Here is a 25,565-nt window from a genome sequence, read left to right as displayed (position 1 = left end):
CACAACCTCACAAAACATCTGATAAAAAGCAAACTGGCTGAGATTTCTCAGAAAATTGGGCACTCATGCAGCTGCAAAAACATGTGGCAATGAAAGAATTATTTAAAATGTCTCACACGCCAACATACATGCAGTATATCCACACACACCAAAGCCGTCTTCACCCTCGCGACCCTGACAGAGGCCTGGTGGGTCTGCTCTCTGTTTACAGGCAACGGCAAAACGGTTGCCTGGCAACCCAGCCCAGCGACCTGTTGGGATCATTAGAGTTGGCTGACATCTGGCCAGCGTGGCTCGCCATGGTCCACAAAGGTGACCACAATCACAACCCACTATGACCGCTACTCTCCTGCTGCAACAGATATCAAACAGGGCTTACACACTTCCACAAAGCATCTTCTCATCTCTGTCTTTCACGCACACACATCTTACATTTTTCAGCAACACACAACCAAAAGCTGACAGGAAACATCAGATGCCAAAAACCAAAACAATGGATTATGTTATAACACTGGCCTTAGGGGTCTCCAACCCGTCTGTGACCCTGTGTCTAATAGACATCACCTACACAAACAATGCAAGATGTAAGAGACTGATGAGCAAGACAGCGTGTATGATCCTTCTCATTTCTTACTACTGTTCTAAAGGTGAATGGAAACGTCCTAATGCGACGATTGTGAGCGCAATTTTCCCATGCTCCTTGAAGCCATTTTGCCACCTGAGTAGGGTTAACAGGAATGAAAGAGAAGGAGCGGGAGAAAGAGCCAGTGAGTCATGCAGGGCAGGGCTTGACCCATTTCCATGTGACATGCGAAAAAGCAGCAAGAGCCACTAATGGCTGTAATGTGGTTAGAGGGAAATCGCTAGATTGCTGACCCAAGGTCTCAGCTTTGAGGCTGAACTCTCTAGCTTCCTAGGTTCACTCTTAAACCTCAGGGTTAGGTACAGCTGAACGCAACACTACACCACTAGGCTTCTGCCAGAGTGCTACAGTGCACTGATGCACTCCACTACCATGGCTTTGTGTGTCACAAGTGAGCCACCCCTGTGGGCGGAATGACATTTCCCAAGGTCATGGTCTCCGGCCCAAGCTCTAAGGGGGCTTCGTCTGAGCTCTGCTCTCACAACTGCTGCTGTATGCCCACCACACGCATGGGGACAAACATATGCACGTGCATACATATGTTTAGACTCCAAATGCACAGCCAAGAATGTGATTTAATACTGAAGTCCTCCCCTCACTGCATTTCTGACACACATTCAAATGCTTTGCCTCCAGTGTGGTGGCTGGCTCTGCGACAGTAACTGTAACCCCCCCCAAGTGATGAAGGCATGGAGATACGGGCCGAGGCGGCAAGCGTCTGCCACTGAAAGGGAACCATTTAGCGGTGTAATGGCGGGGATGACTTGCATGTTGAGACAAACAGCTGCGGGGTGCTCAGCAGTCTGGTTCTGTTATCACTCACACACGGGTGATTCAGTGGTGCAGCGGCAGGGGATTTTCTCTCTGGGCCACAAAGATGTATAGCGCCACCACATTATAGACAAAAAGAGAGCCATAACAAGTCAAAGTGCAAGTTGAGGCTACATAAAGAAGGGGCCGTGAGGCTTCGAGACCGGCTAAAATAAACTGCCTTGAGCTTGAACAGAGATGTACACCAAGCAGCTAAAAATATTTTGATGTAGCACCTCTGTGACTTACGGTGTTTGGAAACCTGTGTGTTGTGTTAACCTGTCACAAAAAAAGAGACAGGGAGCTCACAGCCTGCAACTACAGCTAAAAACAGTTGGACATTACAGGTAGTGTGCTTGTTCATTGTTTCACCACGCAGTGCTGTCAACAATCTCCATTTGTGAACTTGGCAGGATTATTTTGGCCGTGGCTTTTCTAGGTCAGAGAGGGGTGCGTGTGTGTGTGTGTGTGTGTGTGTGTGTACGCACATACATACAAGTTTAGTACGGGAGTCAGCCAGATTTCCTTGTCAAACAGAATGATTGCTGGTAAAGGGAAGAGTGCGAGTTAGAGAAGGGAGAGAAGAGCAAGGGACTGGAGTAAAGGTAGGTCAGGAGGTCACTCACCACATGACTTGTGTGAGGCTGCTGACTAACATATTCCCTCTCTCTCTCTCTGTCACACACACAGACACACACACACACACACACACACACACACACAAAGCTATTCTGTGACTTAGCCAGGCATGAAAATTGGCCTCGCTGACCCCAGGCCTGAACAGGGTAGGGGGAGAGGAGACGGGAAGGCGAAGGAAGGAAGGGACAGATACAGGGATGGTTAAGGGAGGGGTTGATTTGGCTTGGCAGGAAAGAAGAGGAGGCCATTAGCCGATTAAGGCTGGACAGGGGTGCATCAATACTGTGCCGATGTCAAAACGAGAGTCATGCCCATGAGCTAATATAGCAATGAGAGTAAGAGAGTCAAAGGGAGAGGGAGCACGAGCTAGAGGGAGGTAGCGCAGGTCAGGGAATCACTAAAATCGCAAAGATTGCTGACCGCAAAAGCCATTAAAAGTGAGATAACATAAAAGACTGCCACAACATACCAAGACTAAAGCCATCACATCTACATCGGCAAAATGATTAGTCTTACATCTTTGCTGCTGCGACTGGGAGGGGGAGACTGTGGTGGTATGTGTGTGTCTTTGGGTGTGGGTTAAGGAGGTAGAGCAGGGGGTGAGGATATAGGAAGGAGGGCAGTGAGCATGGATGCAGTGAGGAAGGAGCCACAGTGGTAATTAAGTGTCCGGCTGGGCCCTGGCGGGGGTTGCCACGGCCGCGGGCTATGCTAATGAGCACGCCCGGCGGTCAGGGCTGCCTTATTAGCGCCTGCTGGACAATATGGTGGGAGAGACGCTCTACTGGCGGGCTCACGTCTCTGCAAATGACTAACAGTCCTCCCGAGGAGGAAGGTAATTCCATTAATTGGGACACACTGGATCAGGATCGCTTCCCTTCCCTTTTCCATAATCTCTCACCAGCTTGATCTCTTTCACACCCACATGTTTTTTTTTCTTGTATAGATCATTCCCTTCATCCCTGTCCCTCTTTCTCCCGACTCCATAACTTGGAATACAGATATTAAAAATAAATAAACAAATGAATCGCAGATGCTCTAAATAAATCCAGCTGGATGTGTGGGAGCTAGCAGACATACTTTCCCCCCTTCACATGAAATTATACGCCATCAATCTGTTAAATGCTGTCTTTTGCAGGAGCAACATGATAATTGCTCCAAAGTTTTTCCATCATGTTATTTCCATTAGGAAGTTGATGAAACATGACAACCAACAAGGCTGGGCAAGACATGTGATCACTAAAACAAAATGTCACACAATGGAGCATTTACTTTTGATGAACTTGGTGATGGTGTGATAGCCTTTGTCTTGTGTTGGGATGCAATGCCACTCCCTTCTACATTAACCTATTAAAGTAAGTGCCTATCAGACAGATTGTACTCTTAAAAGCAGCAATTCCATATACATACACATGGCATACGTGTAGTCACTTATATTCTTGTCAAGGCCTTTACTTTCAGCGACTTGAAAAACTGACAATTTTTCTTCCACGCAAGAGTAAGCTGAGCCATTAAACATTCCTCTAGCAATTAATTATGTTGACACGATGTCTTGATCCAGAGGAAAAAAAAAACCCTGCTGGTTATTGATCGAGGTTCACATTAGACTTCATGAAAACTAAGAATCAACTCTTCCATTTCAACTCCAGCTACCTCCGTCATCCTGCACAACTGGCAGTCTGTGACAAAGACGAAAAAGAGCACATCTTTTAGCTGGAATCTGAGGTGAGGCGATACTCTTGGTGAGGATCAGGGTTCAGGCAGCAGGGCTATATATAATGGCGGTTGAGTCGTATTGAAATGTAGTGCAAATTACCATCTGTGTATTTTCGGCCTTGGCCTCCGTGGTTTGTGGGTACTTTGGGCGGCATGCCAGAGGTGAAACAGGAAGGAGAAGTGTTCTTGGAAGAGAATGAGACGACTGAGAGCCCCAGACCTCTGAAATTCCTCATTGCAGATGAAGTGCACTTTACCCCCTGGTTTATTTTTCCCTTCCATTTTTAGCATCTCATGTTAAAAAAAAAAATACTTGCTCATAACCTCAGATGTGTCATCAAAGCTATAGACCTAAACTGCTGGAGGGAGAGAAGTGGTATGTCTATTGCATCTTTGCAGCATAAACTGACATATTACAAAGATTGTGATTAGAGGAGATAACAACTGAATCTGATCAGTGACTTTATTGTCCCACCCTGAAATGATTCAACCTGGGCTGGAAGTTAGTGCGTCTCACATGTTTGGACAAACCGTGTATTTATACTATCACCTTCTGTAATGGCTATACCATTCATTTATTATTTACTGTGTCTCCAATGTGACATCTGAATGTTACTACATAAAACAAGCATAAAAAACTTAAATTCAGATATATCTGCTGCCAGGTATCATAGTATAGGAGTTTAGTTCAACTGCAGTGGGCTGTGCAGTTAATGTGGCTCCTGCAGTTATGGCCAATTTAAAATTTTTTCCATATTCCTGAACAGTGAAAGCCAATTTCCATTTCACATGCAACAACATCCTGATGCAAATGTGTGAATATGATGTGAGACCATTACAGGAAAGCCCACATAAGCAACCAATCGCCCAGAAATAGACATACATATTGCGATTTTAGAACTTTTTCATCTCGCTTAAGAACACCCTCTGTCGCTGAACACAGACAGTATCTCGCTAAATGATTAGGAGTATCATTCTAGCAATAATCTACAGCCCAGGCTTGAGGCGAACTGCAGTATCCAGCTAATGACACTAATTGGTGACTGGAAACGGGGCCAACGCTCGCTGTCACAGTCCCAAAAACAGCATCAAAATGTTTGAAACATCTTTTACACATGAGACTGTCAAACCCCATGTCTTTCTACCAATTCCCATTTCAACTGAGCAGACAAAGGGCATTCACGTTCTAATCACTGTGCCATACTATCAGAGACCTTCAGTGTCATGGTTGTGTATTTTTCTTCTTCAAAGTCTACAATAAAACGCAATTGAAAAGGCAGAATGATGAAAAGTCCACCAGATTGGTGCATTAACGTGCCACTGTATAAACTAGATGAAGTGACTTCCTAAACAGTTTGTGAAGTATTAAATGTTAGAAATCAATTCTGTAAATTCTCAACATGTGGAAAACACTGACTTCACTGAGTTCTCTCAAACAGCTTATAGATAATATATTTTAATGTCAGTTTATCAGGCTGCTGCCCAATTTGCAAAAGCAAACATGCTATAAACAGGGAGATCTGCAACACCAAAGGAAAGCAAATGAATATCTTGAAAAAACTTAAGGCCATAAGGCTCAACAACAACCTGTCCGATGTACTGGACAGTCAGCGGTGTGTGAATGGCAGCCAAAAAAGCCTAAAGGCATCTACACACCAGGTTCTATTTGTCAGCCGGACGAAAACCAAAACAGCTTCGACAGATCTGGTTGTCTGTGGACGGATTTGTAAAAAGTATATTTTGATTTTATTCAATGTTTTATTTAGAAAACTGCACGCTTAGTTAGTTTATGTTATACAGCCACTTTGCATCTTACTATTTCGTCTTTAGCAGCAGTGGCACCCCAGAAATGTGTCATAGTGATGGCCAAATGAAGCCGCTAAAATCTTGGTTGTGGCACACCAAAAGCAAAATTTAAAATATAACAGTAACACACACCAAGGATTATAGCGAGGTGCTGATCACTGGCAGTAGACTTGATTATCAAAAACAAGTGTCGCACACTCTGGCTCAATATGCATTTCTTTTATTTCGTTTTTCACATTTCTTTTATTTCTTCAAGATCAACAATCTGTTGGTCTTGAAGAACGTCTGAGGGCTGAAACATCACCGACATAAAAGAAATGCATATGGAGCCAGAGTGTGTGATACCTGTTTTATATAATTACACCAAAAGCAAAAGCCCTGACTGAGTTTCAGTAACTATATTATAGTGTTGAAGTATATAAGCTAGTTGAAAATAATGTCAATACGAGAGTTAAGGAATCACATACTGATATACTTTGTTTTGTTATTTTACAGCTAATATTACAAATTATCTGGGGCGTTGGTGGCTTGGTGGTGGATCGGGCGCCCCATGTGCAGGGCTATTGCCGCCGCGGCCCGGGTTTGGCTCCTGCCTGTGGCCCTTTGCTGCGTGTCGCTCCCTCTCTCTCTCCCCCTTTCACACTTGTCTGTCCTATCCATTAAAGGCTAAAAAATGCCCAAAAAAATATCTTTAAAAAAAAATATATTACAAATTATCTGATGTGCATAGACTAATACTGGTACAGTTAACATTTTGAGTTCCATAAACAATCCTGTTTTAAAGTATTATGTATCTGTGTATACATGTGTCACGCAATTCATTGTTCTTCATATGGGCTAGTTGTCCTTTGTTTGAAAAAAAAAAAACAATATTCAGCTTTAATTTAAAGGAGTACATTAACCGTAAGGAACATAACATCTACTTGGAACAAGACTATTCAAGTTTAAAAACACCACACAGATGCCTCCAATTATTTTTGACTATTTTCACGATGGAGGGCCAGTGATTGTTTCAGTTTGGCCCTTGACGACACCACTGTTTGGCAGTCTGTAATAACCTGCGTGAATTATTTTCTAATCTAATTGTGCAGCTGATCTCAGTTGTAAAATGTGCAAATACTGACTGCCAATGACATCACAGTGGGCGACTTCTGCATATGGTGACATCTTGGGCATTCCCTTCATAATGACAAGCCACTGGCGTCCATTACCAACTGTTATCAAGTCCAACAATGGCAGCTATCAGCCAATTAACAAATTATCAATGCATAATATAACCAGAGAGGAATGTCATTCAAAGTGATAAATCACATTAAAACCAAAACCATAATTCAATATCGCCACTAATCAAATATTACCATTAACTGCCCTGCTCATTGGTTTACATCAGTGGCCATGACATGCACAGTATTTGCTGCTAGCGCCAATCGTGTACATCCTGTGCCTTTGTGGTGACGGCTCTCTTAAAAATCAACCAGATTAAACTTCCTAATATCACTAACAAACATATGATATGTATGATCAACATCCCAAGCACTGTCATGTGTATGTGGAATGAGTCGCTTTAAATAGCTCTTCAAGCTACTGGATCCTTGACTAACTCTGAGGTGGCATTGATTCTGACTGGGCACATAAAACACAACATAAAGGAGAGTGGGCCTGTGCCGCAGCAGAGAGGCAAGGATTAACTGGCTAATTACAAGGTGAGAAATACTAAAACCAGCATACTGGTGGTAAATCCCAAAGGCACTGGTTTGGACAGTCAACTGGCCCTGGGTCAACTTTGTTCTGGATGGTTTTACTGTCAAACTCTGTGCCAAAGGATTTATTTTATTATGAATGACTTATTCACTGCTTGCAGTGTTTTTGGTTACGATGAGTCATGCTTTTTTATTGAATCTACTTTACAAGCACTGGTAAATAATCTAAGCAGCCAATAGAAAGGAAGATCTCATGTCCGACAAGGTTGTCCTTTTATCTTTGAAAGCAATTCTATGTACAGTTCTCCACTTAATGAATAAGAAAAAGATTATTTGACTGACAAAAACAGCTACAATGACTATCTGTGGATCACCATAGCCCACACTACTAAACTGATAGCACTAACATTTTAAAAATCAGAAAAAAATCATTTTAAGAGTATTAAATGTCAAGAGGTCAAATGTAATATGTAGTGCGTGTCACAGGGTTAAGTCTCCCACTCATTGGATATCATTTACTGGTTCGTTGGTTGGTGAAGTGAACATTTACTGACATAATTTTAAAAAAATTCAATTGCCCGTGTATTTAGAAAAAAACTGGCAGAAAAAGGTTTCCACCCGAGGAATGCATGCAAGGAAGAAACCCCAAAACAGATGAGTGTGCTGGGGTCTTTAACAGCATGGTGTCGGTCAGGGGTATTACTCAACAGCGTAAATCCAATCCCAGCATTTAAAACTGCTGACCAGCCATTACTCAAAAAAGGTCACTCGGCCACATGGGTTTAAAAAGTGCCAAATTTCTTCAAATATTTTCATGTTGCATTGTACAACTGTGTCTCTTGTACTCTTCACTGCTTCCGTTTCCACACTTTTTTTTGTGAAGTGTTTTTAGTGCCCCGTCTTGTTTCATTGCTTGCGGGCTTGAGGCACTGTACAATGTTGCTTTAATTTCAGTATAGTACAAATGCAGTCTATCCAAAATTTGATATCATGAATCATAATATAACACATTTATTGTGGATAAAAGCCAGATGCCAAGTCTGTCTGTAACCAGCCAAAACACAACCCTTTCATTTTTTAAAGAAGTAGTAGAATATTCAGAGGAATGCTGCGTAAATGGCATGTTCCCTCAGACGAATTAAGGACGACCGAGTGAAAATAAAATTCAGTGTTTAGATTTTTTGACCTATTGATTTACACCATGGATTTAGGAACTTTTATAACCGCTGCTGATGCACATTAAGATAGTTCTTCATCTATCAGCATACATGCACAGATGATATAACCATTCTCAAAGTGACCAGTTTAATAAGTAAAAAAAGAAAAAGGTCCAGTTTTTAAACGTAAGTGCTTTGGGGGAAAAATATCATTCATATGTTGCTAGATAAATGGGATTCATTGCCAGCATAGTGTCTGAACACTAGACACAAACCAATCTCTTGATTCTGTGAGAAAGAGCTGTTCATATTCATCAAGACTCAAGCCGTTGCCTCTCATAGGAATAGGCATATGTGGGTGGCATCCTTCTTTGTGAAACTGAATACAAGCAAACACATGCAGCACACTTTAAAACACCACATATGGTAGAAAAAAAAACTTTAGTGTTTTTTTTACATGCACATGTCCTAGGGATGAAACAAATAATGCCTCTGACACAACATGTCCAGTGCTGCTCTGCTTACCTAAAAACTGCTTGGTGGTGTTACATTTTCATTGACATAACCAGATCAATTTGCTGTACTGCAGTGGTTGTTTCACAGGGTGCCGTGTATACAGTGTTTCCTACTGTACAGACTGACATAGCACCACATCTAAAGGACAGCAGGATGATAACCACTTCATTACGGCCACTACGGAGAATTATTTTTTAACAATTTCCTCTTCGCAAGCACAGAGTGACTAACATATGTATGTGACTGTTTAACTAACACAACTCCCTCGCGTATTTGCTTTCTATCAACCAAAATTGTCATGACCACAGCTCAGATTACCATTTCATGTGGTTTTACAAACTACTAATTATAAGCCACTTGACATACTAGTCAGATCCCATCAATTTGTCTTCCGGTTGACAAAGTAACCTCATTCAACCAAGACGTGGATGTCGCGCTAGCATTCTCAAGTAGACAGGGTACATTCTTTGGAACAAGTGCGAAAAAGAACAGGCCATCACCCTGCTGCGTAGTTTTCTGGCATACTGAAGCTCCTCACAGAGGTGATTGTGTGTCTGTGGAAGAGAAGTGAGAGAGAGTGGGAGGGTGGAAGGTGGGAGTGTGTACAGCGTTCATGTATTGTTTGTAAATCACCCTACTGGCAAAAGGGACACTCGGCTCTATAGCAGCCAGTCCACCCAGGGATACAAAGCAAGGTCCGGTGGGAGGTGGGGGTAGAGTGAGAGGTAATTCTATATGTGCGCGCATGTATGTGAGGGGACAGTGTATTAGAGCGATGGAGGCAGTGTCTATTAGAGACACTCAGAATGGACGGCAAGGGAGAATGAGCAGAGGANTTGAGGAGGAGGAGGGGGGGGGGGGGGGGGGATGCCTTTTTTATGGTGGTATTGCTTTGACGGCTGTTTGGCAGAGGCGCCCAAGGCAGTGCCTGCTTGGATTTTAGCCTGTCACTTAGGACAGGGACACTAATCAGGATTGGTCCCGGTCCCTACCCCGGGAAAGGGGGGAGCACTTTCAGGCCATTATTAAAAAAAAAAGAAAAAGAGGGAGCAAGAGAGGGAGAAGAATTGCTGTGGCACAGCAGGAAATGCTAACCGCTAACCTCATTTACATGCAGGTCCAGGGAGAATGGGGGGGAGCTTATTCCGTTTCCAATCTCCATGTTAAATGCTGGCCAGGGCAGCTGATGGGAATGAGAGGCATTGTTCGCCCCATGCTGCTCTTCCCCTCTCCGTTACACCAATACCTGCCTCGCTTTCTTCAAGGTATAAAAAGAGACATTGCCTCAGTAATTCTAACCCCATCTATATGAACTTGACATGTGATGTATGCGGCTGTTTACTTTGTGCAGACCGTGTACTGCAACCAATCCTCATAGGTCTATCTGTTCTGTCATAACCAGGTTGTGACCTGAGGCTGCCGCATTCAAAGCCATCCTTCACCCACTGAGTCTGTTCTGTGGCATAATGATTGCTATGACAACCATCACTTAAAGCCATGGGTAGGTGGAGGAGAGATGTCAGCTTCTCGTCTACTCTTCTGATGATCTCATTTCTGGCTGGCAGGTACAACAAGGTCAAACCACTGAAACTGGAAAAGTGGCTGCTTGCTACATGCAAATGACAAAACCGAGTTTCCAAACAATTACACTGCCCTGTCCAAATCGACATGGGGCTAAGCTCTGAGAACCACCAGGTTGGGGGGTGGGGGGTGGGGGGTGGGGGGTGGGGGGGTAAAAAAAAATAAATAAATAAAAAATCAGGGGAGTCACAGAGAATGAGATGTAGAGGGAGGGATGGCTGTCTTTGGCCAGCTATGAGCACAAAGTCTGGCTGTGCGTGCCAAATGAGGTTTTTAAACGGTTTTTCTGGGAGGATTTGTGCTAATCTAGAAAACCTTCTGGAGGAAGTGCAAATACATCTGCCGCTGACCACTCCCCTGTAGAGTACGAGGGATTAATGACATGGCAATCTGAACCAACATGGCCCCCATTCAAAACACTCGTGGGGAGTGGGAACATACGGGCAATCATGAACTGAGCCATTAGATCCAGTTCTTTTTAGGATAGCCTGTTACCTAAAACCATTCATTCATTACCGCACTCTGTTAATTTGTCCAGCTTCATTTGTTCCTGCGTATGTTTATGGTTCTTACAGGTACCATAAGCTACAGGGCTCCTCGCTCAGAATGAAATATCCAGTGATTAGCTAATCTCATTAGCATCACAAGGACAAAATCAAGTGACCAAATGCCCTTGGTAAACAATGAAAGGATGAGACCTGAGTCGCATCGTTCTTTAATGCACTGGGAGTTGCGACGACTACATTGTGCAAATGGGGAAGCCTCCGCTACGAGACTGAATTAGTCAAGATGCTCACCTGCATTTTCAACATCATAAATAACCTCACACTGCACTGACAATGGCTTTCTCCGAGATGACATCACATCAATGATTTTAACTTCTCTGGATTTTTGTCCCGGAGCCAAACACTTCCACTCTCCTCTTAGAGGTGATATATTGTTTCCCTAGAGAGCTGTCACTGCCTTATGGTCCTACTATCCTGTGTCTGTAACAGACCCCCCCCCCCTTCTCTTTACTTTTAATCTCCCTATAAAACTGATCCTACGTCCCAAAAAGCTGCAGACACACAGCTGTTAGCCCAGCTAGTTAAAGACATTAGCCTGTGCCTTGCTCTTGACTGCCTAAATGTGCAATGTGGAAACACTTCCACACCGAGAGGAGAGAGGGGTTAGCCTGGCTAGTGCACTAAAGGCTAACTAGAGCCAGGCTGTGCTTGAGAGAGAAACTCTGTGTGCATGTGTGTGTAAGAGGCCTCCTGCCCTGCTCTACCCACACAGGAAGTGAGGTCATCTCATAGCACTGCGCTGTGCAAGTGCATTCAGCGAGGGCGACAAAGATCAACGTGTTGGCCAAAAGCCATTTTAAGCCCCCTGGCAAGATGCACATACTCTGATGACCCACGCTAGATTACTACGTTTCATAAAGCAGCTGTATGGACAGTTAACTTATAATATGCAAATAAAGCTGTAGGTTTGTAGAGACGGTCAAAAAGCAATAACCAAAGCAGAATCCATAGCCAAAAAAACTATAATCAGATGCCACCATATGCCAAAAACTTCTTAATTTCATGCACCAGTTAAAGATGTACCACATGCTGCAAAATATTCTTCGGAGCCCACAGGCACTGGTCTTTCTTCTAAGACAATTGAGGAAGTTCTTTATCTCTGTAAAATGTAATTTTAGTGTCTTTCTAGGAGTGAAACGTGAGACAGAGTCCAACAATAAATCACATCCCTGTTTAGAGCGGGCGTCTGGCACGACTGGCCGGCTTCAGCTCCCCAGACCACTACCTCCTCCACCGCCGCCTCCTCCTCCTCCTCCTCCTCTCCTCTCATGCTCTCCATCCCTCATGCCTGTTAAAGGCTTGTCCTGCAGGGCCTGGATGCACTTGTGTGGTACAACAACAGAGAAACCGCCCAAAGCTCTTAACAGCTCTTCCTCTCCACTTCCTCCCTCCCTCCATCTCCACTGCTACCACCACCAGCTCCTCTCTCCCTCTCCACTCTGCTCTGTCTTTCCCAGCTGCACCGGCGAGCTGTTCCGTATGAACTGCTGCCAGCTGAAAGCCTGCTACTCCTGTGAGATTGCTATTACTCAGTGCAAGCAGGGCTCTGCGTAGCCAAAGGGCTGCTCTCCGAGCTGTAGATCTCCATGTTGTGACTTGTCAACACGGGAAAAATCGTTACCAAGGCTGAGGCACTTCCATTCCACACAGAGGGGGTTCTGATTGAGACCAGGCAGACAGGCAGGTACTGTACTGGAGGTATTAGGACGAATACTGTAACCTGATTTTGTGCTGCAGAGGATTCTCTGCTTGGAGAAGGCACTTTGAAATTATTAGATAACAAAACATCTGAAGGAGAAAAAATACATTTCCGATGACTTTCAACTTCAGTTATTGACACTGAATTAAGTAACAGCTGAGCAACATGAATCAGATGTTTTCATCCTTTTTTCAACACTTTAAAAGTTGACCACAAGGTTTTTTACCTTACAATTTTAACTAAACTGTGGTGCAGATTTCGCAATTTACTTTTTAAAGATGCAAGCAGACAACTAATAAATCACAAACTGGAAGGAGCAACTTGTGTTTTTCCACCCTCGCTGGTAAATGCAGGGCTGTGTGAACGTTTACTCGCACTGAGAATATCTGATTACAAATACATTATTCATTAAAATAACCTGAACTTAACTGCATCACAGTTTACAGCCCTATGCCTACATTAAAAAAAATAGTACAAAATTGACAAAATAATGTTATAAGTTGAGCCAAAGTTGATAAAAGAACAAGTAAACTACACAAAGAATCTGAACAAGCACTCAGCAGCAACTTTTGTTGGACAGTCTTTGATGACTGGGGCAACAAACCCGTTTCAGCTGGTATTAAAAAGTATTCAGATTCCAGCCTTGGTATATTAAGCCTGTTTTGTTGCCTGCAATTAGATGTCTGAGAAAACTTTGGTTAAACTACTTTCCACTTCTGGGACACAACTAGCCTCTCGCATGCACATATAAACTCTTGACCAGCTCCTCTGCCGAAAACACATTTGTGTTGCTACATTATTAAACACTCAGGTCTCCTTCCACTGACCTCAAACATTCTGTGATCAAAAAAAATTGTGGTTTATGAGACAAGATAAGAGCAACAATTTAGGAGTGTGAGTCAAGTCCGTTTTATTTATAAAGCCCAATATAACAAATCACTAACTCGGTTCTGTCTGATCCACTACTTGTTGCCCGGAGATGCTATAATTTAACAGGAATTCACAATGTTCCCTAAACAGGTGACCTAAATCAAACGGGACGCTCTTCCAGCTCCGGTTTCTCATTTACTTTTTCAATACTATTTATATTTGATAGATGTGTTAGGCTACCCTGATTGCCTTAACCAACAGCGAACAATTACAGCACCATTAAAGCTTTTCTTCCAAGACACAGGCCGCACATCGGCAGTTTACAGGTCGGACTGAGGCTAACATCCTGTACGGGACAATCTACTAAACTTAACCAAAAACTACACCCTGAAATTCATAGTTATTGTCCATATACAAGAATCACACCTATAAGAATCAGCCATTATTTTTGAGCAGAGAGTTATTAAAGGCTAGAAAGTTGTATGACATTCTAGATGGGGGGCTTTAAAAACAATGTGGATATATGACAATTACGAAACACAAAGTTTGTCCTACATCAACGCTCTATTCCCTGAGTTAGTTTAAGGAATAGTAAAGGCATTGTGACTACACGCTCTCTGATTTGAATAAGTGAATGGGCGGTGAAAATATGGGAATAGTGAAAAACTGTGCAGTCTCCTTTAACATCTACAATCAATGCAATGACGAACCAAGTACGTCACCATAACTTTTACGATACTGTACTCTGCAGGTCCCAAATGACAACTTGACAAAACTTATCAAAAGCAGCTATGATGCTCACCAAGATACAGGAATCTGCACCAATATTTCATGCATTAGCCTAGCTCTATAGTGACACTACAAGGTGCTATGTGAAATAAATGGGCACTCAAGTTCAAATGAATTATTCAACGGTAATGTGAAAGAGGTAATCCTGAGAAAACTCCAATTTCACGTGTTATTCTAGGGTAACATACGGACCGGACCCGCAGAGAGCTTTGATTCTTGAGAAACATTTATTTTTAAGTTGTATTTACCCTGAAACGCATCACTGACACCATGATAAACCACCCTGCTGCTTATGTGCCTTGCCAATTGTCTAAAGTAGCAAATAAGGTTACCGTTCGCGCATAAGATCCACACCCTGAGGCTTGTCCAGGCCCATTTAATTTACCCATTTACTATCAAGTAAAACACAAAAGCCAGAGTCCAGTTTGGCCACTGAATGTTCAATGAGAGCCTGTTTCTATGCTCTCTGTGACAGCGTATGGTGAGCGAGGCATCCGACACCTTTCCCCTGCCCTTTAATTCATTTCTAAGTTAAAGCCTGTGTATCATTATTCGCTTGAGCTCCACTCGTCCAACACCGCCAGAGCACCCAAGCCCCATCAACTTGAGGTGGGGGGGCATAGCGGTGGTGGTGAGGTACGGGATTCTTGGCAGAAATTCCCCACAAATTTTATGCCAAGAGCGAAATGGAAACCTCCTCTAATTTTCCCTTCCCCTTAATCCAATGTTTTCAAGCCCCAGCCCCACCAAGGTCATTATAATCATAGCAAGTGGAAGGGAGCCAGTGACCCGCCATTACGGTAAGGTAGAGAGCCACACAGCCAGTCAGCTATTGGCTGACGAAGAGCGGCCAATATCTGTCTAGAAATGTAAAAAATCTCTCCATCTCAAATGTAGATTACCGGGGGATAAGTAAGCAGAATACAAATGTTCCTCCCAATACACTTAAGGTTGTGCTCTTTATGATATGGACTCTCTCTCAGTCTATATTTTTAACATACTCACCCACTTACTTTAAAAGACTCTGAGGATGAGAATGTCGACTGGTTGAGAAATACTGAGGGGACTTGCTTGAACTAAAGGCTGTAAGATGTACATTTTGGAATATAAAATGCCAAACAATACAGAATATTAAGGTTCATTCTCACTAACCTAATGTCATTTCTTTAAAAAATCAGAAACCAACCTACACAAAACATTAAACCTTACAAGCATTTTCACTAACGCTAACTTTAAAGAGTGAGTAATAAGGCAGCAAAATTACACAAACAATAACACACTGCAAGGTCATAAAGAATGGCAGTTTTCATTGTGGCACCAAAGGTCATGTTTACTTGTCAGAGTGAAGGCGCCATACTGTACTGTGACCTCCATAGCCGGCTTATGTACCCACAGACGCGCGCACACACACAAACACAAACACACAAGGGTTGCCTGTTCACTTTCACATGTGCGTGCCGTGCACACACACTTAAAGAATAGTCTCCTCTCACAAGCTGTGCCACAGACAATAGGACAGTGCACACCAGGCAACACAGCCCATATATCTGGGTCTGTGCTAAGATAAAGCACCTCCAGCATTAAAGCCAGTGTATTAGCTTGCCCTTTTTCACCACAGATGAAGAGATTTGAAGCTCGATATTGTGCTTGTTGGCTGGCACACCACCAGGGTGTTGTTGGCTGAATAATGAAAACACACAGACTGACAGCGAATGGCATGAGGTGACACTTCCATTCTAGAGTGGGAAGATCCAAAACAAAGCGCAAAAAGCTTCTGACAAATTCATACTTTCCTGTGACAGTTTGTTGACTGAGGAGGGAAACAACTCCTAAATCAGAAAAGGCTTTCATTTAAGCCCAGGAACACAGGCACAGCAGTGCTCCAGTACAGTGCCTACACAGGAGTACATGGTTTCAGATACGTGGGTGAAGGGTATTTTTGTTCCAGACCAATTAGGAAGCAGCTTAATTGAGAGGTTGACACAGGCTAACTTTGGTACTCCTTGCCCAAAAAAAAAAGAGGGGGAAATATTGGATGTTTGACTGATCTAGTCTGCATAATCATGACGCTGTGTGAAATACAGCTAAACGGTGCACCATCTGAGTGGTCTAAAATCAGGAAGCTTTAGCAAACACAATCTCAAACAACTTAATTGTAGGATCTCACCATTTTCCCAACATGTTACAACAATTTATTTAAAATCCTACTCAAGCTGATTTAACCTTTAAATTACTTTACATTGAAACTGACAAAGCATATACTTCAATATTGTAATCATCATAAAGCAGGGCTTGTTTTTGCTTTTTAAAAATTCCTGGTAACATCTCCTGCACAACAACATGAAATTCATTTATTTATATCACAAAAATACCCAATAAACTATGAGCATACATGTGTCCCTGTTAACACGGTGTCATAAAATCCTACGCAGTGACTCACTCCAATTGATCAGGAGACTTTTTTTCTTATCTGGGGAAAAAAAATGTAGCCTACAACTTATCAAAGCATCAGTTAGCCATACTGTACTCCATACTGTATTCTCCACCTAACCATAAACAGGAGCATGAACGTCACTACGGAAGAAGGGAAATTCAGGAAATGGAACCCAGTTTCAGTTATTTAAATAAGAAATTACTGCTTGTATTTCATGATAACGCTGCACACTTGATATGCTTCGTAAAACACTGATTTTGGAGGACGATGTTCAGTGGACAAGCTCCCTAAACGAAGCCTCGGTATGCAGATCGGTGGTAAAAAGGCTGCAGTGGATTACCTTTGGTTATATATATATATATATATATGATACATAAATATCACGACCCTGTTCTGTGCAGTTCAACCATACAGCTTACATACTCCTAATGCAGCATATGAGTGAGGGCTCACTGTCCAAATATCTCCCTGCCACTCAGTCACATACACACACAGATGCACTCACAGTCACTCACTACTGTCACCCAGTCTCCACCTCTATGCCTCCCAGCCAACCGCTGCTATTTCCCAAGTTCAACCCTAGGTCAAACACCTGGGCAGTGCATCAGTGACCACAAAATAATATGTGTGTATTGTGTGAATGACTCTGTAAGGCACATTTTGATTTAAGGTGTCAGGCGCTGGAGCTCATTCATTCCTCAAAGCCTTTGAAATTAAAACTATGTGAGCAAACTGAGAGACAACTTTAAGTGCTTTTTCTTTTTTATGGTGGCTGGCAGTGATGAACAGCTGGCGTGCTTTGACATTTAAGAAATGAAGAAGAAGACAGTGTCATAAGATAAATGTATCAAGCCGTCGTTGATTTTAAAGATGAATCACAGTTATTCATTACATTTGCATAGCAATATGACTAATTGAGCTGTTTGCTTACGCATGTATTGAGCAGAAATGATCAAGAGCAGAGAGATGTCACTCTCTGGGGATAATTCCTTTAATATTCCTTGTCATTGCCCACTACCATCTAAAAGCAATCCTCTAGTGGCCGGAGTGTGTTATCGCAGCTTTTCATTATCTGGACTGATAAAGGCACAATACGAACATCCAAGATACGGAGGGTCAAATGTACAAAAGTAAACCAACCTCCTGCTAAAATCAACTACACGGGGATTACAATGGGTTTCTGCTGCGGCACGATGTTGTTTCGAGCAACGTAGCGGAGCATAACTGCCGTTTCCCTTTTCTAACCGCGTTATTGATCGTAGTCTGTCTGCAATGAATGGCTGCAAAGGGAAGGGGGAAAAACCCTGAACTTCAGGTGACCGACCATGGCTCTGACATAGCCTGCATGCAGACTGGGAGGGGTAGAAAAAAATACACTGGCTTGGAGGCAAGAGAGGAAAAAAAACCCTCTCCACACTTTTTAAAGTCGACGACAAACAAGCGCGAACAAAATTCGGTTCCGCGATTTCTGGAAGCAGCGAAAAACTATGAGGCGAAAGTTACACGTTTAATCGCCGAGGAAATGAAGTTTACCGAGCGTTGCTAGATAGCGCTATTGCTAACTAGGAACACTAGGGTACGGGTAGCCAGACTCTGGCTTGTCTGATCCGACTGACCCTTCATTTTATTGCGGCCAGACTCCCAGATCCTCCCCTTTCTACCCGAAAAGCGACCTAGCAGAGGCGAACACATTGCCCGAAAACGCTCGGCCGTTAGCCCTCAGACACACACAACCGACACATATGCCAACTGACCGCAACCTTTAGCGGAACCGGACCTTTATCGATTATACTCTTTAATAAAGCCACGTATAATTTATCCACTCACTGCCTAGCTAACGTTACCCATCGCCAACAACATGGCTGCCTCGCTCGGACCTAAAAAGGGAGAAATAACCTACGCCGAGTCTTTTGTCTGTTTCACCTCTTTAACCCTAAACTACTGCGCAAAACACACGGAGAGCCGTTAAAATAGAACAAATCGAGTGAAGGACTTACGTGAAGGCAGGCGCTTGGGTTGCTCCTGCTTCCTCCTTGGCATTTTCCACCGTTTTTAATCACATTCTCGTCCTTGTTTGGGGATAAGAAGAAAAAAGGTTTTTCCCATTGAGACTGGAGGCGCCAGTGATGGCAGGGACTTGGTCGTGCACCTGGCTTTGCTCGGTTTAAAGTGTATTGTTGGGGAATGGGAACACAGGCGGAGGAGGTGCCGCTGTTGTTGTTGCCGTGTCTTGACTATGGCTGCTCTCGGTGCAAGTGTGTCTCCGAGCCCCTAACTAACACTAATGCAGGGATCAAAGGGCAGCAACAGCAGAGCAGACACACACACGCGCGCACAAATACACGCACGCACACACACACACACACACACACACACACACACACACACGCTCACACTCACTCACACCGCGTTCACACGCTCTCTCACACACATACACACTCACGCACACGCTCTCTCTCGCGCACGCACACATTCGAGGAGCTCGCCCCCGAGAGCAGCGTACGGACAAGGTGCCCCCAAGCTTTCAGGGTGTATTGCTGAAAAGAAAATGTATTTGAAAAAAGAAAAAAGCAAAAGAGGGTATAAATCAGCAGAGAGAGCATATTGATCCGGACGAATTACATTAACGGATTCTATTTAATTTCCTTTAAAAAAAATAATATAACAGTAAGTGACGATAATAATTAATGCGAATGATGCAAACATGAATTTAGACGCTGTGAAATACATAAAGCAGCTTGCTTTAGCAAAACAGACAATGAACCACTGCACTTAAACCTTTATTTAAATTAAAGTTAAGTATCCTAATTTCAGCATGGTGAAATATAAATGCTCAAAATGAATTTTAGTTGCCAAATATTGACTGGATGACTTAGTTAACGCAACAATTTTGCAAACTTACACATTAAATGTACGCTGCTGTAATGTTGTAACTCTAAAAATACTTAATTTTATTTAGCACATTAGTATTTATAGTGTTATAGTACATTCAAGTTATTTATAAACTCAAAGAGGAGGACATTTCAAATCTAACACCCACTCTTTCCCCTGAAAAGTTTCTATTAGGCTGCCATTTCACCATGATTCATAAACTATATAAAAGTTGCATTTAAAAAAAAAAGGAAAGCTGCAAGTTGAGGTGAGCACTGATTAATAATAAAACATCATTGTCAAGCATCTGATATTTTTCATTTATAGTTTATAGTCTAGTTTATTTCTGTCATCACATTCTACCTCTTTTTCATACACACAGGAAACCTTTGTAAGAAACATACATGTCAAGCTGCTAATTTAAAAACTGCCTGCTGAGTTATACCTAGAATTTGTCTATTAAAAGAACAGTAAAAAAAAAAAAAAGAAGGTACATTGTGTGGGAACCAGTATCAAGTCAGGTGGGGATGATAACAGGTGTCAGTGTCAGAGAGACGTCCAACAATTATCCAACCCAATGTAGTCATCTCCTCATCAAAGTTGAGAGACCAAAACTGGCCAGAGCTGAATCCTCCTCCCTCTCAGCTGGGTGTTGGGGCTTTTTCACAGCGCAGGCTGTCCCCCACTCCCTGCTGTTGGACTCCTCCAGGCTGCGTTCTGTTGGCCTGCCGCGTTCTTTCACACCTCGGCCGTGTGTGAGGAGAGCTGTGTCTTCATCCCTCCATCCTTCTATCCTCCAGTCCTCCTCCTGCCATGCCTTCCACCCACCCCCAGCGGAGGCGCAGGAGGCTCGTTACCGTGGCAATTAGTGAAAAGCCCAAATTAGCCCTCTTGGCTGTCCACAGGTGACAAAGACACTTTGCATTTCTGCTAATTAGGAAACAGAACAACATGATTAAATGGGGCCTATCAGGAGGAGAGTGGACAAACATGTTCCACAAATAGAAAAGAGTTATATATTATTGCATCTCCTGCATGAAATGATTAAGACATCCCATTAGGTTTTTCATTTGTGGCGAGGATAATGCAGGGTTGTGATACTGAATATTATAATGGTTTACATTACAATTTTAATGGACTTGTGTGAGTGTGTTTGTGTGTCTGTGTGTGTGCGTAGACAGCTGTGTTTCTCACCTTCAGCTGCAGATGGATACTCCACGGACAGGTGCTCTGACCAAAGTGTGGATGAGCTGCTACAAGGGAAAGGTTAAATTCTTTTTGGTTTTTGCATTTCTTGCACATTGTCTGTATTTCTGTACACAGCACAAAATATGCATATGGCAAGACCTCTAGACGATTTCTCAAAGTACCTCAGGGAAATAGTAGTACTATAGTTCTGGTAGAACATTCAACTTGGGCAAACAGTTATAAATTAAACACTTTGTCCAGCACATATATATGTTTGAGATTTTATGAGATTTTGTAGAAACAAGTTGAGAGATGGAAAAGGTGACTTTAAGAGCACACAGACACATTTTCTGGTTCAGATCAGTTACCATGTCTATAAAACGCAGCACAGTGCAAACAATATTTTTATGATTCCACTAAATCATTGTAATGCAGCAGCTCTGGTTCGTACGTCTTGATGAAATTACAGATGAATGTCGTTGTTCTCTCACTTTCTAGATTTCCGAGAGTGATGTTTATGCTCACAAATTAGGTATTAACTATCCTACAGAAGCTGAAATTCTCCTGCTGGATGAGTGTTAAATCTTGCTCTGTGTATCCACCCTTTGCTTATTACACCACATTAGTGCTAATTAATGATGGCAAACTCAGTGTAATAGCCAACTTCATTTACCAGGCTGACTTAACCCAGATGGAAATCTGTGTGGAAATCTAAAAATTCTGCACCCATAATTTCCACTAAACATTTTCATGAACAGAAAATAAGATACACTGGACTAATAGTGTCTCATGGTGTTTTTGTCCCTAGTTGAGTTTGGTTACGACAGGGAGGTCACAGCCTGTTCTCTGACCCCGACAATGCCAGGCAGCTGAGGTAATGCTGGCAACAGAACAGTCTGCTGATAGTAGCCATGGCAACACTGACATGACCTCACTCAGGGTTGAACCTAAAGGTCATTCCTCATTGCTCCTAAGACGAGTGCTCCAGCTACATTACCAGTGACAGTTCTCAGGTTTCCCAGCAGGAACACTGTACACATACGCTAATGCAAAAAGGCTCTCACCCAATAGGCTTTAAATAACGCCACAATAAGTGCTGTGCATTGGTGTCTGCTTTTCTAACTAAGTGAAGCTGTAGAATAAACTTGAGGTCAATTAGAATTGTTTTGTTTCAGTCCCCAACAACTGGCGCAGGTTCCCCGCTTTGAAAACGGCTCATATTGTCAGTCGACATTATTACTACTTATTAAAATGGTTCCCTATAGTGGCACAACAGTTAGTGGGGGCTAAATGAGTTTCAGGTGCTTCAGTGGAGGATGGAGCAGACTGGAGAGAAATGAGCTAACTTGCTTATGTGCCTTGGGGGCAAACTGAACATCCTCCAGTTTCTTCTGCTTTCCTCTCTCTTTTTCTTCCTCTCCTCTATCCTCTCAGGCCCTGTCCTGTGCGGGCAAGGCTGGTTGGGCTAACGTTAGGCTCGGCCAGTCAGATGTTGCCCTGGGGTAAACAGAAACATCTGTCCCCTGCCCAGCCGTGACTGTCGCTGAGTGATAAATCCTGGGGTGGCTTGTGCCAGCGCTGTCCGGCGTGCCACCTGTCCCCCTCCTACACAATATCCCCAACCCAACCCCGACACATACACACACACTTCACCCTATTTGCACTCGTCCGCCTTCATCCTGACAGTGTGACAGAAGCAGGTGGTTCACTCCCTTTTTGCCCTCTGGCCTTCTATGCTCTCGTCCTCAGTTGGCACATTTATGCAGGGAGCGAGAAGGGTTGTCGCCTCTAGCAAATACCAGCGGAGAGATCCCTACCAGGTTATTCAGCAACAGTCCTGAGAAACTCAAAAGCCTGTAGCGGTCGTTTTCTTTAATCAGGCATGAAGTCTGCAGATCAGATAAACTAAGTTTCACAAAGGTCAACAAAAACCTCGGTGAAAAAGAGAAACCCAGGAGAAAGTGCTGGAGATTTTACAGAATGTGACTTAAATGACAATGATTTTTACGTATTCAAGGATTCTTATTCTACAACCCGTCTGACCTTCTTGTAAGTTCAGCTGTCAGACAAAAGCACGGACATACACTGACATATACTCATACTTTATCTCTGCCTGTCATGTCTTACTCTCTTGCTACCACTTCCTCTCTCTGCTCAACTACTTTTACTAAAGTGACAGAGGCAGGTGGCCAACTTCCTGCCCTTTGACCTTCAGCAGTTTCCCCGCAGTAAGAAGACATGCACACTCACTTCCACACAAACACTCACAGAGAGAGCGAGAGAGGAGGAGCCTAGGTTGGCCTGGGTGAACTGGGGCAGAGGTCTTGCAAAAAGGCCCTGGAGGGAAGCGAAGGTCCTTCAACTCAGGGACAAGAGTTATTTTAGCAGTGCCAAACCTGACAGGCTGAATGATAATCCTCGCAGTGTCAACACAGTGCATATGCACATCAGGAAGAAAGCGATATGCACAGTATCAAATGCAGCCCAGTCCAACGAAAAACTGACTAGAAACTGAAAGGAATCGGTGAGCTGATTAGTGGCACACTCCTTGCGAGGAGAGTTCTAAAAACAGTGTGCTCTTTTATCATTTCAAGCAGTTTGCATACTAAATTGCAGGACATTTTTCACAGAAACTCACAAAGAACTATACAGTAACACTGTCTGCCACCTGCCTCTAAATCACTTTTTTATTCCAGAGGCAGGGTGAGCAAAAATTATTATAATATATAATATAATAATTACAAAAACTGTTATGAACAGCTATTCATTTGTCCGCCCTTCTGCCCTTGGCTGCTTGACTATCTTTTTTCTTTACAATATGTCTGAATTAATCTCGCAAAAGGCCAGTGATAAATTCTTTACACCGTTTAAAATAATATCAAATGAAAGAGCACTTCAACACTAAAACGTGTGTTCTTTTGAGCTGTACTTTAGGCTTGTGCACGCCTGTGTGTATGATTTGCATGTTTGTTTTATGCCTCTATGTGTGTGTAAGAGGACCCCCGCTGATTAATGTCACTTCATATTGTAATGGAGCGTGCTGAACATGTTCTGATATCTGTAATGTGTTACCAGTCTCAGCTTGATTTTATTGCCATGGTCTAATAGGATATTGCCACTATCACAATTTGGATTAACTTCCATATCACTGCTGTTAAACTGAGTGAGGTTTTGTATGTGTGCGCGCACAAATGATAGAGAAGTGGGGATGTCTATCAGGGTGGGCTGCTCTGGTCGATTAATTTCACATTCAGCACCTCCTTCATAATGCGTCTCTTCTGTTTGTCACCACAATAGTTTTCATTATGAACAGTTACAGCTGCTGTTTTTTTCCCCCTCTCATTGATGCTGTGGTGAAGGAGGAAACATTTTGACCCTGTGTAAAATAAGGCACTGCTGTCTGAATTTGCTACAGGGGACACTGTACTGGCAAGCACTTTCGTTTTTTTTGACCAGTCTTTTATGATTGGCTTGCCTCTGATGCACACACACACACACACACACACACACACGCACACGCACACACAGGTATAACGAACCCTGGTAAAGAGGTCTGGCATGCTTTTGTACGAACATTTTTTTGTCAGCGGGGAGCAGGGAACTCTATGCAGAGGAGGCTGCCCTTGCTCTGTGAGTCCTTTGTCTCCCTACATCCCCAAGCTCCACCTCTCTCTCAGCCAGCCCTCCAATGGGAGAGCCTTCAGGTGTTGACCTTATCGGGTGGAGGTCAAAGCCAGGTCAGGGATCTGTTGCTAGGCTACCATCAGATAAGTGGCTGGGGTAGGCAGCAGTGGGTAGCTCTGTCATTCAGGGCTTGTCATGTAATCTTGTTCATTTGCAGACAATTGTCTGGACGTCAGAAAGGCTATCTGGCCCATACTGTTGTAATGAAACACATTAAAATATTAAAACCAGCCATGCTGAGCATTGGCAGCTCCACTTGGCACATGCCTTTTTTTTACAGTCATGCCAACTGTCATGCAGTAACATGAACCCCTTAAATACGCTTGTGTGGTTGGCTGTGTTAAAATTGCTGTAGAGGATAGGGTGCTATTCCTTTGGGGTTTTTAATTTTTTCCTACATCATTTGATAGTTTTAAATGTTAAGGAAATGCCACATTAATAATAAAATTAGTAAAACCTTGTAAGAATGTTAACTTTAGGAAAAAATATTTATATAATTAGCATTTAAAAACTTGATTGGGAAAGAACTGTAGCTACACTCATATCCATCTGTGTATGTACAGTATGTATGTATTTTTGCTGTAAATACTGTACATAAATAAATGGATGAATTCATTCATGACTCGTGACTCATTTAGGGGTACAGGTGGGAAGGCATCTTGTTGTTTGCTAACCTACAACCTTTAAATAGAGTACAAAGAGTGCTACAGCAGTCTGTTTGAAGAGGGAGAGGGAGGGGGGAGGGAGGGAGGGAAGGAGGGAGGGAGAAAGAAAGAAAAAGAGAGAGATAGTTGTTGCATCTTCACACAAACATGGTCTGTTCTCCCACTCTGCCATTCCACCACCTGGACCGAGCTATGTGGGAGACTGCGCCACACAGTGATGAACGACACCAA

The 25,565-nt window shown here is 43.0% G+C and overlaps 1 protein-coding gene across 1 annotated transcript in view; it reads right to left on the bottom strand.

The window, feature by feature from the left end:
* Positions 1-19,445, bottom strand: part of znf827 (zinc finger protein 827) — a 79,345-nt gene extending 59,900 nt beyond the window's left edge. Inside the window, exon 1 of the mRNA XM_050044327.1 lies at positions 18,924-19,445. Within this exon, the coding sequence (XP_049900284.1) occupies positions 18,924-18,966 (43 nt within the window). The 5' untranslated portion in view covers positions 18,967-19,445. The remainder of the gene's footprint in view (positions 1-18,923) is intronic.
* Positions 19,446-25,565: the final 6,120 nt, after the last annotated feature.

Source organism: Epinephelus moara, chromosome 5 (genome assembly GCF_006386435.1).
Source record: "Epinephelus moara isolate mb chromosome 5, YSFRI_EMoa_1.0, whole genome shotgun sequence".
NCBI classification, from domain to species: domain Eukaryota; kingdom Metazoa; phylum Chordata; class Actinopteri; order Perciformes; family Serranidae; genus Epinephelus; species Epinephelus moara.
This window is presented reverse-complemented; position numbering and strand designations above follow the sequence as displayed.